General features: G+C 39.8%; 1 protein-coding gene across 5 annotated transcripts in view; it reads right to left on the bottom strand.

The window, feature by feature from the left end:
- The window catches only part of LOC139952806 (WD repeat and FYVE domain-containing protein 3-like), a 99,790-nt gene that overhangs the window by 39,573 nt on the left and 46,432 nt on the right, over nucleotides 1-13,785 (bottom strand). For 4 of the 5 annotated variants that reach the window (XM_071952035.1, XM_071952038.1, XM_071952036.1 and 1 more), the window contains exons 22-34: nucleotides 13,198-13,426; nucleotides 11,595-11,746; nucleotides 10,919-11,030; nucleotides 10,147-10,337; nucleotides 9,573-9,725; nucleotides 8,694-8,929; nucleotides 7,717-7,832; nucleotides 6,555-6,681; nucleotides 5,395-5,612; nucleotides 4,739-4,926; nucleotides 3,392-3,526; nucleotides 2,645-2,818; nucleotides 985-1,023 (exon numbers count right to left, since the gene is read on the bottom strand). In XM_071952035.1, the coding sequence (XP_071808136.1) occupies nucleotides 985-1,023; nucleotides 2,645-2,818; nucleotides 3,392-3,526; nucleotides 4,739-4,926; nucleotides 5,395-5,612; nucleotides 6,555-6,681; nucleotides 7,717-7,832; nucleotides 8,694-8,929; nucleotides 9,573-9,725; nucleotides 10,147-10,337; nucleotides 10,919-11,030; nucleotides 11,595-11,746; nucleotides 13,198-13,426 (2,070 nt within the window). The remainder of the gene's footprint in view (nucleotides 1-984; nucleotides 1,024-2,644; nucleotides 2,819-3,391; nucleotides 3,527-4,738; nucleotides 4,927-5,394; nucleotides 5,613-6,554; nucleotides 6,682-7,716; nucleotides 7,833-8,693; nucleotides 8,930-9,572; nucleotides 9,726-10,146; nucleotides 10,338-10,918; nucleotides 11,031-11,594; nucleotides 11,747-13,197; nucleotides 13,427-13,785) is intronic. The other variant, XM_071952037.1, reaches the window with a different exon arrangement.

Genomic DNA, 13,785 nt, shown 5'->3' with positions numbered 1-13,785 from the left:
TCTTACGATATTGGCAATGCCCTCGCGAGACTACCGGTTTGCGAGACAACTGCTCTCATGACTACAATTAAATGAGGCAGAGGTGGGGAGCCAGGAGCCTTGCGCGAGGGCAGTCTTCCCAGACAGTATCGCGAGAGTCGCTGGTTATAGCAGATAACTCCACGAATCTTGCGACAATGGCAAAGGAAGACAGCAGGCTTGTGAGACTACTGCTCCCTTGAATACAATAAAATGAGGCAGTCAGCCAGCAGTCAGCCAGCAGCCTTGCGCGAGGGCAGTCTTCTCAGATAGCATCGTGAGAGCTATAAGGATATAACCGCGACAGACATTTAAAGGCAGTGGACACTATTGGTAATTACTCAAAATAATTACTAGCATAAAACTTTGCTTGATTACGAGTAATGGGGAGAAGTTGGTAGTATAAAACATTGAGAGAAACAGCTCCCTCTGAAGTAAAGTAGTTTTCGAGCAATTTTCCACGAATTTGATTTCGAGACCTCAGATTTAGAATTTGAGGTCTCTAAATCAAGCATCTGAAAGCACACAACTTTGTGTGACAAGGGTGTTTTTTTCTTTAATTGTTATCTTGCAAGTTCGATGACCGATTGAGCTCAAATTTTCACAGGTTTGCTATTTTATGCATATGTTGAGATACACCAAGTGTGAACAGTAGTCTTTGACAATTACCAATAGTGTCCACTGTCTTTAATGAATGAGAGACTTATGAGACGCTCGCGGCAGCAGACATAACGGTCCTTTTTTGCAGCTCTGAGGTAGTGAGCGTGTGCACACATGTTTAGTATTGCGCCCATACATGTAGGTCTGAGCACATGTTGAACTGTGAAAAAAGACTGTCTAAAAGTCTTCCATTGTCCACAAGTCTAGGTGACAACACAAAATTGCCACACTCAATGAATTGAGATGTAGAAATAACAATGTGATTTGAAACAAAGAGAGTAGAAATAGGAGAGGGGGAATACGTACCAAGCTGACATTTACGTATTCATCAATGGGGGAGAGGACCTACAAGGGTCGATCAAAGAAAAACACATGCAGGATACATGACAAGAGGCAAGACAAGGTGGGGTTGGGAGGTTGGGGGGGGGGGGTTGGTTTTGGGAGTGGTGGGGGGTATGAATCAGGAATGTAGTTTGGATTGGAATATGTGTATTATAAGCAAGGGTTTCTTTTGATCAAGTCCAATGCATTACATGTAGTTTTCTTTTAATCACAATTTTAGTTCTATCATTATTTTGTTGTCTTTCTTTGTCTTTTTCTTAGTGGGGGGGGGTCCTTGGGAGCAAAGTAGAAAACCTTCCAGTGGAAAATCTAAATTCAAAGAGAGAATGTGGGGGAGGACAGTGGGGGACAGTAGTAACTGTTTATCTATATGAGTGATGCAAACAGACATGTGTCTTGCTCAGCACACCAGACACATTGTTGCAATCTAAACTTGTTTACTTTTTGTAGCATACACTTTTTGGGAAACTTTTTCCGTTTGAGGTGCTGTGATTGTTCAATACATAAAGGGGAGGAGCTAAATGGATTGGTCAGTTAATTCTGGTTTTACCCTTCTACGGATTTGTGTGAGGACTGTTTACTCAGTACTTTCCCGAGTTCTTTGAAAAAACTCATAGGAATATTACTCGGGTGGGATTTGAACCCACAACCTTTGGATGGGATATTGTTCATTATGACATGACACTGGCTATGGCTGTGGGACAGCTTACTGCTTTAGCCGACAGCCACAGCCAAGCTAATGAACTGTGGTTTTACCCTTACAATGATTTGTGTGAGCACTGTTTACTCAGTACTTTCCAGAGTTCTGTGGAAAAAACTCACAGGCATTTTACATAAGTGGGATTCAAACCCATGACCTTTGGATTGGGCTGTTGATCATTTTGACATCACAATGGCTATGACTGTGGATACAGCTCACCCTGAAGCCGACAGCCACAGCAAAGCTAAAAAACTATGGACACAGCACTCTAAGTTTAGACGGGTGGGTAAATGGGCTGGGTGTAACAATAAACAAGTGCTATTTGAACTCGGTGCTTGCAAGATTTGTGAAAACATTGGAGATGCAAGAAAAACGGAAAAATATACAAGAATTTAGAAAACAACAAAATAAATACATTCACATTCATGCTACTCTAAAAAAAAAGCTAAACAAAATTTCTCAAATTTTCTTTTAGACCTTTCATTGAATGAGAAAGTCATCAGTATTTTAAAAACACAATTCTTGCCATCATGCACTGAATTCAAAATCTGGGATCTTTTGATGCAAGATCTGGGATCCTATGAATGCAAGATCTGGGATTCGGTCAATGCAAGATCTGGGATCCTATGAATGCAAGGTCTGGGATTTGGTCAACGCAAGATCTGGTATCCTATGAATGCAAGATTTTGGGTTCGGTCAATACAAGATCTGGGATCCTATGAATGCAAGATCTGGGATTCAGTCAATGCAAGATCTGGGATTCGGTCACTGCAAGATCTGGGATCCTACGAATGCAAGATCTGGGATTCGGTCAATACAAGATCTGGGATCCTATGAATGCAGGATCTGAGATTCGTTTAATACAAGATCTGGGATCTCGCTAATGCAAGATCAGGGTTTCGAGGACCATACAAAAAAGCTTACCTGTTCAGTATTAGCAATGTATGGAAACAAGGTTGCCGCTAAACCACACAGGAACGGGGCGCTCATGCACACCGGTTTGAACTCCGGCACGTTGTGGTACAAGTACAGAAGGAATTGAATCAGAGTCACTGGGTATTCTTGAATCCAAGGGATGCTCTCGTCTGGATCAATATTCTGAAACGTTAAAAAAAAAATATAAAAAATTGACTCTTGACATGTTTCTTTAAGGGCACTGGACACTATTGGTAGTTGCTCAAAATAATTGGTAAAAAACTTGGTAACAAGCAATGAAGAGCTGTTGATACATGTAGTATAAAACACAGTGAGAAATGGCTCCCTCTTGAGTAACATAGTTTTCGAGAAAGAAGTAATTTTCAACTAAAATATTTTAATTTGATTTCAAGACCATAGAATTAGATTTTGAGGTCCCAAAATCAAGCATCTGAAAACACACAACTTCGTGTAACAAGGGTGTTTATTATCTTGCAACTTTTATTATGAGCTCAAATTTTCAGAGGATTGTTATTTTACGCATATGTTGAGAAACACCAAGTGAGAAGACTGGTCTTTAGATGTCCAAAGGTGTCCAGTGTCTTTAATAAATCTACTTAATCAACCGATTGACTTATCAATATATTTAATAAATTGATTGACTTATCAATCTATTTAGTCTTTGTTGATGTTCACCTGACCACATCTTTGGGCCATTGTTAACACAAGAAAGGGAAGAATTCACTACACACTTACATGGTTGAGCATCGCTCTGATCGTGGCTAGGATGACGAGGATGGCATCGGTGCAGATGTTGGTTGACACCCGACCCGCCAACGACTGAGTCGTCGGAACACCGAAGATAAACTGCCACATAGAATTCAAATCCAACTAAAGAACAAAACAAAAAAACATGTACCATCTAATCAAAAGATGAAGATTTTTTATAGTTTAACTTCATTTCATTTAATTTTGGTTGTAAAGCCAAAGACTCTCAGAGAAGCAATTTTAGTCAATGTACTAGCCAAGAACCCAACAGGGTTAATCATGTTAATCATGTATGTCTATTTCTGATTTTAACTCAATCGTACTGTTTTTATCTTTCGTATATGTCTGTATATTGTAATACTCAGATATGTTTATATTATATTTCAATGTATTTTTGTATAAACGGTAAATTTTTAGTGTATTTTTATATTTATATATTTTTAGACACGCAAAACCAAAACGAATTTCACTGTTCAATATTTGTTTTTTACAAGTGACAATAAAAAATTATTCTATTCTATTCTATTCTATTCTATTCTAACAGGGAGAAGACAAGCAAGGAAGTTTCAGTTTTGATGTGGAAGGAAAACCCCAAAGAGTTACTCCAGGGAAAACCCATCAGTCAGGTAGGGACTGAAAACCCAATCCAATCCCCCTGGCGTGATTTGAACTTTGAGGTGGAAGGCGAAGAAAGATACCACTATGCCAACTCGACCAGTTTGAAACTGAACTATCACAAGATGATTACGGCATTGACGAAAAACTTTAAAAGGGTCTTGTGGGCGAATGGTTTAGAGCATCAAATAAGTCATTGGAGTGTGGGTTAGAATCCTGGTTATGACACTGGTGTCCTTGAGCAAGATACTATAATTGCTTCTTTACTATAATTGCTTCTCTTCACCATAAATTGGTACCTGGGATGGGTAGAGGTTGATATTGTGTGTGAAAAAGCTTTTGGGTCACTATGGCAGCCTGGGGCTGTATACTCCCAAGGGAGCCGAGAAAGATTACAGGAATGTTATTGGCCCAATCACTAGGACACTCAATGTAAAGTACATTTGTGTGAGACTGTTATTGTAAAATGCGCTTTATAAGAACTACAAAAAATAGTTAATGGTCTGACGTTTTGACTCTAGTGGAGTCTTTCTCAAAGGCTAAATGACAACACAACAAACATGAACAGGTAACTACATGTAAAGTGTAAGCATTAAGCATTGAAGTGGAAAAACATGAATAGAGAGAGTGAAAGTCGGAAAGCGCACCGAAAAAAACCAAGGGGTAAACAAACAAAAAGGGAGACAAAAGGGAGTGGGGTTTTGGAGGGAAGGGACTTACCTGACAATTCTCTGGTAGTTCCCTGACGTGCTGTCCGAGTGACATGGCCATGAGAAGGAAGTAGATCCCTGGTACGCTGGCGTGTTTAGGGAGTAGCCACTGTAAGACGGTGAAGCCTGGCATGTGACACGTCTCTTGATTGATCTCACGATTCTGTAGACCCTTTTTGCCCTTTCCAAGATTGAAACCTGACACCAAACAAAAGGTAAACACAAATATTTTCAATTATTATGATCTTTACTGCGTTCTTATCATCAACTTAAAAGATTTAAATTACTCATTCAACAATATTTTAATTAGGTTTAGGGATGGGGTAAATGGTAATGAACTTAAAGGCACAGGGGTGGTTTTCACAAGGAGTTAAGACTAGTCTTATCTCGCTTTAGGAAGAATTACTCGTTCTATTACTTAGAACTAACCTTTAGTTTTTAATATCTCCCAAGGTTTTATTGTTGTGAACAGGAGCAAAAATAATGTGTTCAAATACAGGAGCATAGGTGGATATCATGCATCTGTGCATGGTACATGCATGCAATCGGAGAGGCCAAGACTAAAATATAGTCAGGCCCCTTCTTGGTGTGTTGGTTTAAAGCACAGTAAGGATGTATTTGCAACACAGGAACCCACTCAAGATGGCTGCTGTAAAAATGACTTACCCAACACGACACCCATTCTGTTCTGTAAGACTGCTTCTGTGTGGTCCAGCCACCCGCCGCCATACGACCCGTCGCGGAACTTACTGATTGCTGATTGGTTGTGGAGCATGGTTACTAGGATACGTAACCCCATTATGACTGTGGTCGCATGGACGTGACTCTGTATGACTAGAAGCAGCCAATCATAGCCAAGCACCTTCTGAACCTCTTCACATATACTGCGTTAACAAAATAAAAATAAATAAACATGGAAACTCTTAAATTTGTCAGAGTTTGTACCGTTTCTAAAGGCCTGTAGCCGATTTCACGAAACGCTAGGTTTAATCCGATCTCGAGTTAGGACATGTAACTAGTCCTAACTTAGGATTAATCTTAAAGTGCAAGGCTGGGACTCGTCCTAAGTAATAAGATTAATCCTAAATTACAATGTAGGAAGAGTTTTGTGAAATCGACGGCTGTAGTGTTTAAAGGATTTGGATACTTTTTGTACGACACAAAACACAATACAAACTTGCACGGTTTGATGATAATGATGGTAGAAAGCTTCCCTTAAAATATTACTTGCTGAGGTGCTGAGAAATGAGTGAAACAAAGTCCAAAAAAACATTTCGCCACAGGAGACAAAGTGCAGTGGCGCAATATGCAGCCAATCAAACCGACAAAACCGGGGCAAACTCCTTCTCTTTTCGATAAGTGCACGGGGTTCTTTTCAGGCTTTACTCAATACATAGGACCAACGGCTTTATGTCCTATCCGAAGGACGAAGCAATGGTTAAGTGTCTTGCTTAAGGACACAGGTGTCAAGGCTGGGATTCAAACGCACACTCTGCTGATCAGAAACACCAGGGCCCAATTTAATGGAGCTGGTTAAGCAAAAAAAATTGCTTAAGCACAAAAATAGCTTGCTTGATTTAAGTATGTTACTGGCCAAAATTCCACGCTATTTAGTAATAAACATTGGTTGTGACTGGTATTTAGCTATTAATTACTTGACGTACAGGTAGCAATTGAGTGGAGTCTTGGCCGGTAATCTAATTTTACTAAGCAAGGATTTTTTTTGCTGAAGCAAAATTTTGTGCTTAAGCAGCTCTATGAAATTGGGCCCTGAGTTTGAGTCTGATGCTCTTAACGATAGGCCACAACACACCATGATTACTTACCTAGGGTTGACGTTGTGAGTATTTGGAACAAAGAGAAGTTTCAAGATGACATCAAGGAGGACATTTCTAAGATGGATGTTATGAGGAGAGACCAATCCAGACCAGTCTTCAGACATGCTCTCGTTATCTGCATCAAAAGACAAGAACAAATAAGTTATAAAGGTTTGTGGTGGCACCGTGTAAAAATCTCTTTGTGAGTAGTGGTGTCTCTGAGAAGAGCCGGTTGGAACTGCCCAAGGTTTCATTCAGTGTGCTCTGACTGTCTTCAGGAGGCTGGACTCTAATGTGTATGTTAGCTTATGTAGGGTTGGGTGGGTTTAAACAAATACTCTCATGAAGGCTGGAGAGAAATAATTACAACAACATCTTCAATAATTTGGGAGGCTTCGTTTCAGATAATGACAATCAAAGCCCGTTCATACTTCTTGCAATTGCGAATGCGAAGCAAATTTAGACGTCATGTTTTCTATGTTTCGCAGCAAATGTTTTGCAGGAGTTGAGCACAAGTCAACTATGCTAATTATTCGTTGCGAATTTGTGGTGTCAACCTCTTCAGAAAATACTGCTTAACTTTTGTTCGCTAAGCAGCAATGAGCAAGATAATAGTCAAAAATTGTACAAGTGACACTTTGGTGGGCATAATTTGGTTGTGCTTATTTACTTTTCGGCTCTATGAAAAAAATACTTCACAAATTTCTTTGCTCAGCAAAAATAAAGTGTGGCACCAGTGCCAACAATGTTAGTTCAATGTAACAAATGTGACTGGTAACCTGCTTCTGTAAGTTCAATGTAATTAATGTGGCTGGTAACCTGCTTCTGTAAGTTCAATGTAACCAATGTGGCTGGTAACCTGCTTCTGTAAGTTCAATGTAACCAATGTGACTGGTAACCTGCTTCTGTAAGTTCAATGTAACCAATGTGGCTGGTAACCTGCTTCTGTAAGTTCAATGTAACCAATGTGACTGGTAACCTGCTTCTGTAAGTTCAATGTAACCAATGTGGCTGGTAACCTGCTTCTGTAAGTTCAATGTAACCAATGTGGCTGGTAACCTGCTTCTGTTAAGCAATACTTTTCTGTGCTTAGCATGTTTTGGTGCCTACAGGTTTCATGAACTTGGGCCTGATTGTAAATGAACCTGGAAATGGCTAGACAAGCCCTTACCTCTACTTCCTTTCTGTGAGTCAGTGTCCGAGATAAGACACTGGAGTTCATCCATTGTGACCATCCTCTCATCGATGGATAGACTCGGCAAGGTGGATGCGATGAACTGACCAACACTGAAACAAAATCAACATCCAAGCTTAATAATAATAATAACATTATCACAATAACCGTATCAATGCGCTCTACACTTGTGCCTGGTAATTGGGCCAACAACATTCCCTTTGAATCTTTCTCAGCTCTCTGGGGGAGTATACAACCCCAGGCAACTGTAGCGCTCCAAAGGCTTTTTGTTTTATACATAATACCAACCTCTACCCTCGCAGGTATCCATTTAAAACCCTGGGTGAAGAGAAGCAATTACAGCAAAGTATCTTGCTCAATGACACAAGTATCACCACCGAGACCCGAACCCACACTACAATGACTTAACCACCAGAACTTGAATTCGATGCTCTAAACCACTCGGCCATGGCACTTAATAATTTCAAGTCATTTATTAACTAGTTGTAAAGCCAAGGGCTCTCAGATAAAAGACTGGATATGTTGGTTGGTAAGCATCTATTACATTATGCTTAGCTACTTTTTTGTGCTTAAGCCAAAAAAAGATTGCTGAACAAAAGCAACATTTTTAAAACATTCTATTTATCCGAGGAGACAGCTGTTATTTGGTTTGCGGTAACACCATGTGTGTATCTACTTGCCAGGTAGAGTTTGTTCTTAGAGAACTGTCTTGCTATATTCTACTGCCGCGGAGTAAATAACCGGGGGTTTGGGCAACTTCTCAGTTCTGAAAAAAACTGTCCTGCTTTTAACTATTACCAGGGCGGATGGTATAGAAAATAGACTTGGACTACTACTTTAGCTTATTGGATCGTAATTAACTGCACTGCCGTGGAGTCGGTTCTGAATTTGTCTCAACGTTTCGACTAGCTTCCTCTAGTCATCGTTTGGGGACAGCTATTGTTTGAACTCACAGCAGTAGGTCCAAGCTGCTGGACCCTCCTTGTAGCATAACACTCAATAGATTAGCGATGGACTGAATGGTGGCGTGGGTCAACGTTGGATCATGGAGCATGAACAGAAGACGATTCACCATTCGCAGTTGCCTCATCATCTTACGATTCTTCTCAGCCTCGCTGGAGTCTGTCAGAAGCTCGTAGAAGTGGTCATAGAGGGAGCGCTGGAGATCGTACGGGGCGTTGTGCCATACCTAAAAGACAAACAAAATATAGATATATGGGATTTGAGGCATTGCATGGTGAGGTATATATCAGTGTATATTTGGTATGTTGCAACACCATGTGTGTATCTACTTCTAGGTAGATTATGTAGCTAGAGGCAATTTGGATCCTATATTTTAGCAGCAGGTATACCCCAAGAATAAAGAATACTATTGGGTTTTACCCTTACACCGATGTGCCCGGTAACTAGAGGCAGTTTGAATCCTACATTTTAGCAGTGGATACCACAACAATTCAGTAGATGTTTATTTTGCATCGGGATAAAGAATATATTTTCTATTTACCCCTACACGATGCGTGTTAGCACCGCTTACTCGATACTGCCCCGAATTCTGTGAAAACAAAATCGGAGGTGGGATTCGAAGCCACGAACTTTGCCATTCAAGATCATTTTGCATCGAGAGAAAAAACAAATTTTTTTTTTTTTTTAACCTTACACCGATGTGTATTATTATTAAGCACTGTGTACTTTCTTAAATTCTGTAAAAAATGGCATATTCCTCACGAGGGATTTGAACCATTGACCAATAACTTGAACGATTACTTCTGCTCAAAAACTTTTAAACAGACACAAAACTTGAGAAATCAAAGTATATAAAATGGTGTCCTGACCTCTAGATCCGCGAGTAGATCCTCAAAAGCCATCCTATGAGGGATGATGGTGGTCTCACGCCCACTGTCGATCGTTCCAACCAAGGAGAACGTCAGATGGAGGATGTGACTGTTCAAAAGATGCTTCTTCTTCTTCAGTAAGAAGGCAAGGATCTGAAAACGTAGGAAAGGTGACTTTAAAGATGTTGCCAGAAAGATTGCTCACTGTTACTAGGCAGAGTGTACTTTTGTAAATTTCTCCACAAAGTAGCAATAATGAATTGCAGAATTCAATAGTTTGTGATTCGGTAACTAGATGACAATACTTATTTTAGTCAGTGTAAAATCAGCCGTGTGTATTTTTGGAATTACTCCACAAGTTAATGACCATATAAACATACTTGGTAAAAAGCACTACAGAGCTGTTTGAAGCACTGTTAAAAACAACCCCCTTTGAATTAATGTACATGTAGGTTTAGATAAAGAGATGATCTTTCACCCAAAAGATTTGAATCTGTGAAAAAAAAATTGTAGCAAAATTTATTTTCTATTTATTGTTATCTTAAAATTTAAAAGAACCGGAGCATCTACCTACCTGGTACCCTTTCGTTCGTTCCATCTCGGCCATAGCTGGTCCGTTATTCTTGACGACACAGACGAGGGCCTTCACTGCAGCGTACAATCCCTCCACGTCCGTTGACATCGCGATCAAACCAAGAAGAGGAGCTGAACCTCCGATGTTCTCTAGTGTGCTTGCGACAGGCTTCGGACCAAACGTTCGTACACCTGGTATTGATCGGGGAAAGAGTATAACAACTTAAGTTGATGCCATGTGAAAAACTTCATCAGACCTTAGGGGCTGTCTCAAAAGTCAAGCACCTTCTAGGCTCAAAATAACGCTCTGTTGGCACACATCTGCAATCTACAAAACATTCTGCTGGATGGTATCATTGTATCGATGTACGGAAGCAATAATACACAAGTGAATACGAATTAAAGGTCCCTGAGGTCAATGGAACGGTCCATGAGCATACGCTGGAATACTTATAATATCCACTTAGATTCCTACCATTCAGACTTTTGAGGCACCCCTTTAATACTTCTCTTGACTTCCTTGCTTTATTTTTGTTTAATGCACAAAAGGCCTGAAAGCCACTTCAAGGTGCAGGCTACAATCTTTTACCAAGGACCATTGCCACCTACTGGGCTGAAATAATCACAGTTTAGTGTCTTGCTTAAGGAGACAAGTGTCATGACCGGGACTCGAACCCACACTCTGCTGCTGATCAGAAACACCAGAGTTTGAATTAGGTGATCTTAACCGCTAGGCCATGACACGCCATCGTCTGATTGTGTTCTTGTCTTACCTATATTTCCGATGAGTACTGCTCCTAGTGATCTTCCACTACCACTGAGATGGCAAGCTGAGTTGTGAAGGATGCGGATAGGGGTAGAGTTCTCATGGGTAGATAGTCCAAGCTGTGAACATCACAAAAATACAAAATGATAACTTTCTCATCCCAAAATTTTCTGAAATCCATTTTGAGCGATGGAATGTGAAATATTAGCTACAATTGCTACTATCAATAAGGGGTAATTGAGTGCATGTGAGGACAGAGATGGTTCTTGTGATTGATTTAGCTTACGCTACATACTTGGCAGCACAGGCTGTATACTCCTTTATCTTCAAGTAAGCTTGAATCCCGATTGGAGGATCCATAGCAACAAGAGTGTGATGTAACCTATAGCCCATAACCTACCCTGCATCTTGTGTGTTCTAACTGCCAACCAAGTTTGCTTGAAGATAATTAAGTTGTCACACAAGCGCGAGTGGAATACGAAAAAATATAGCGCAACTGCATCCCACACCCAATGGGGGCTTTGGAATTGTGAGATAATGGTCGCAGAGGCGCTATATTTTTCCGTATTCCACTCGTGCTTGTGTGATAACTTATAGTGTTTGCACTGACACAGGGAGAAATTTTCCAGTGGATTTGTTTGAGAGGAATGGCAATAAGTCTAATGAACCAAGACTAAACTAACCTGCTTAGCCACCGACTTGCTGTCAAACTTGTTAAACGTCTTCCTGATCTTGGAGATGGTGAGAACAGATAGGGCGTGAGCATGGATTCCAATCACTATCTTCTCCTCTTGAATCTGCAGGGCCGTCAAGTCAATCTTCACTGGACTGAAGTCTTGTAGAAAAAACACAAAGGTGAGAGTTTTTAGAATATTCATCTTTTTGGACTGTTTCTTTTAAAGAGTTTGCATACTTTTTGTACAATACAAAACACATTGTCCACAGATTTACATTAAACATGGTTCAAAGATAATGATGGTAGAAAGCTTTCCTTAAAACATTACTAGCTGGGTGCAGTAGGTTTTGAGAATATGTAAAACAATGTCACAGAAATAATGTTTTGTCTCAGTGAAACAACAATTATTTTTTAGCATGCACAACTGATTTATGCAACTCTCGTGAAAACATTTGACGGCTAAAACAAATATAGGCCTGGGCGAATTATTTGAATATCCGGTTAATGGCGAATAGGTTTTCCTATCCGTAACCGCGAATGCCTTTTTTTTCTTAACCGGATATCCGCATAGGGCGCGAATACCTATTTACAAACCGGATATTTCTGTAATTACAACCGAGTAACCGGATATTCTTTAATATCCGAATATCCGCAGACGTCGGGCGACAACCAACATGAATGTTTTCTCTGAATCCTTATGAAACTTCTATTAAAACAGCATAAAACAGCATATATTAAGTATTTAACTATGCTCACCTCCGTGTAGATTTAAAACAATGACATTTCTGACGTAATTTGTTCAAAGATTACAAAAGTTTTCCTTCACGTAGAGTCAATCACGATCAAAAGAAAAAGCAAATCGCCATCTTTAAATTAGATCCGGTCATTTTTATGAATGAACCGAGTGACACCGTCTAAAACTTATATCAATCCGCCCATATGATCTCATATTTTTTTATTAAATAGCGCCCTCTAGCGGTGAAAAAATTATTCGAATATCTGGTTAATTTCGGATAGTTGGCCAGCGGTATCCGAATAACAAAATTTCACTATTCGCCCAGCACTAATCATGAATGAATGAATGACTAATAAAGCTGAAACTTTAACAGGGTAAATTATATTACATGTACTTACATCATTGTTCCCAAAGAGTAGGGAACTCATGGACAAAAAAACTTTATCTACAAAAAGTATCACAACCCTTTAAAGAGAAGGAATACATTAGGTGATCACCGGCAATAAAAACTACCCTTGTTAAAAGTACAGCAGCTTTCAATAGTGTCAAGCATTTTGAGAATCATTTCACTTTGAAGTAAGGTGGCCATGGGAAAATATATAAATTTTTAACCCCCAAAATTTTAATCTGAGAAGCGTTTTTGGCAATAACCTAAGATTGTGTTTACCAATTACAGGCTATTCTAATGGCTCAGGATTTTTGGCGATATCTCAAAAAACGCGATCACCTTTTGAAAAGAAATTTCCTTAGATTAGTTTTATTGTTATTATCCATATTCATATAGAATTAAAACAATCAAAAAATAATTCCAAAAACCAAAGGTAAACTTTCCCTTTAATGATGTATTTTTTCTTTTTCTAGAAACTAATTTTACCTTCAGTGCGAGGAGCTTGAAAGCTTCCAACGTTGGTTGGTCCAAGGAGGTAGATTGCACATAACGTCGGTGGCGTCAGAGCATCTTCAAAGAGATGGGTGGGGCCAAGTCGCCATAGCAACCGAGATGAGCTCCTCTGAGAGGGCGGAGTACCTATGTAGGCATAGACCGAGGTTGGGTTCGTAGGGGAACCAGATGCACCCGGAGCGTGGGTTTGGATGTACGGCATCTGGAGTAGAAACCAATATGAAAATTTTAAATCAACGCCTGTAGAAAAGAAACATACACGCATTAAAGCGTTTTATGTACATGTAGAGTGTCATGGCCGAGTGGTTAAGAGCCACGAATTCAAGTTCTGGTGCTAATTCACCGGAGTGTGGGTTTGGATCCCGACCGTGACACTTGTGTCCTGTGAGCGATATAAACTGTTGCCCAGGTTGTATACTCCCAAGGGAGCTGAGAAACATATAGGGATGTTATTGGCCCTATGACCAGGGCACTAATGTAAAGTGCATTGATACGGTTATTGTGAGATGCGCTATATAAGAATTGGTTATTACTATTTATGTTTTTATAGGATTCGAACTT

The sequence above is a fragment of the Asterias amurensis genome, chromosome 21 (genome assembly GCF_032118995.1).
Source record: "Asterias amurensis chromosome 21, ASM3211899v1".
Classification (NCBI taxonomy): Eukaryota; Metazoa; Echinodermata; class Asteroidea; order Forcipulatida; family Asteriidae; genus Asterias; species Asterias amurensis.
Note: the sequence above shows the minus strand (reverse complement) of the source record. Positions and strands in the feature narration are given on the sequence as shown.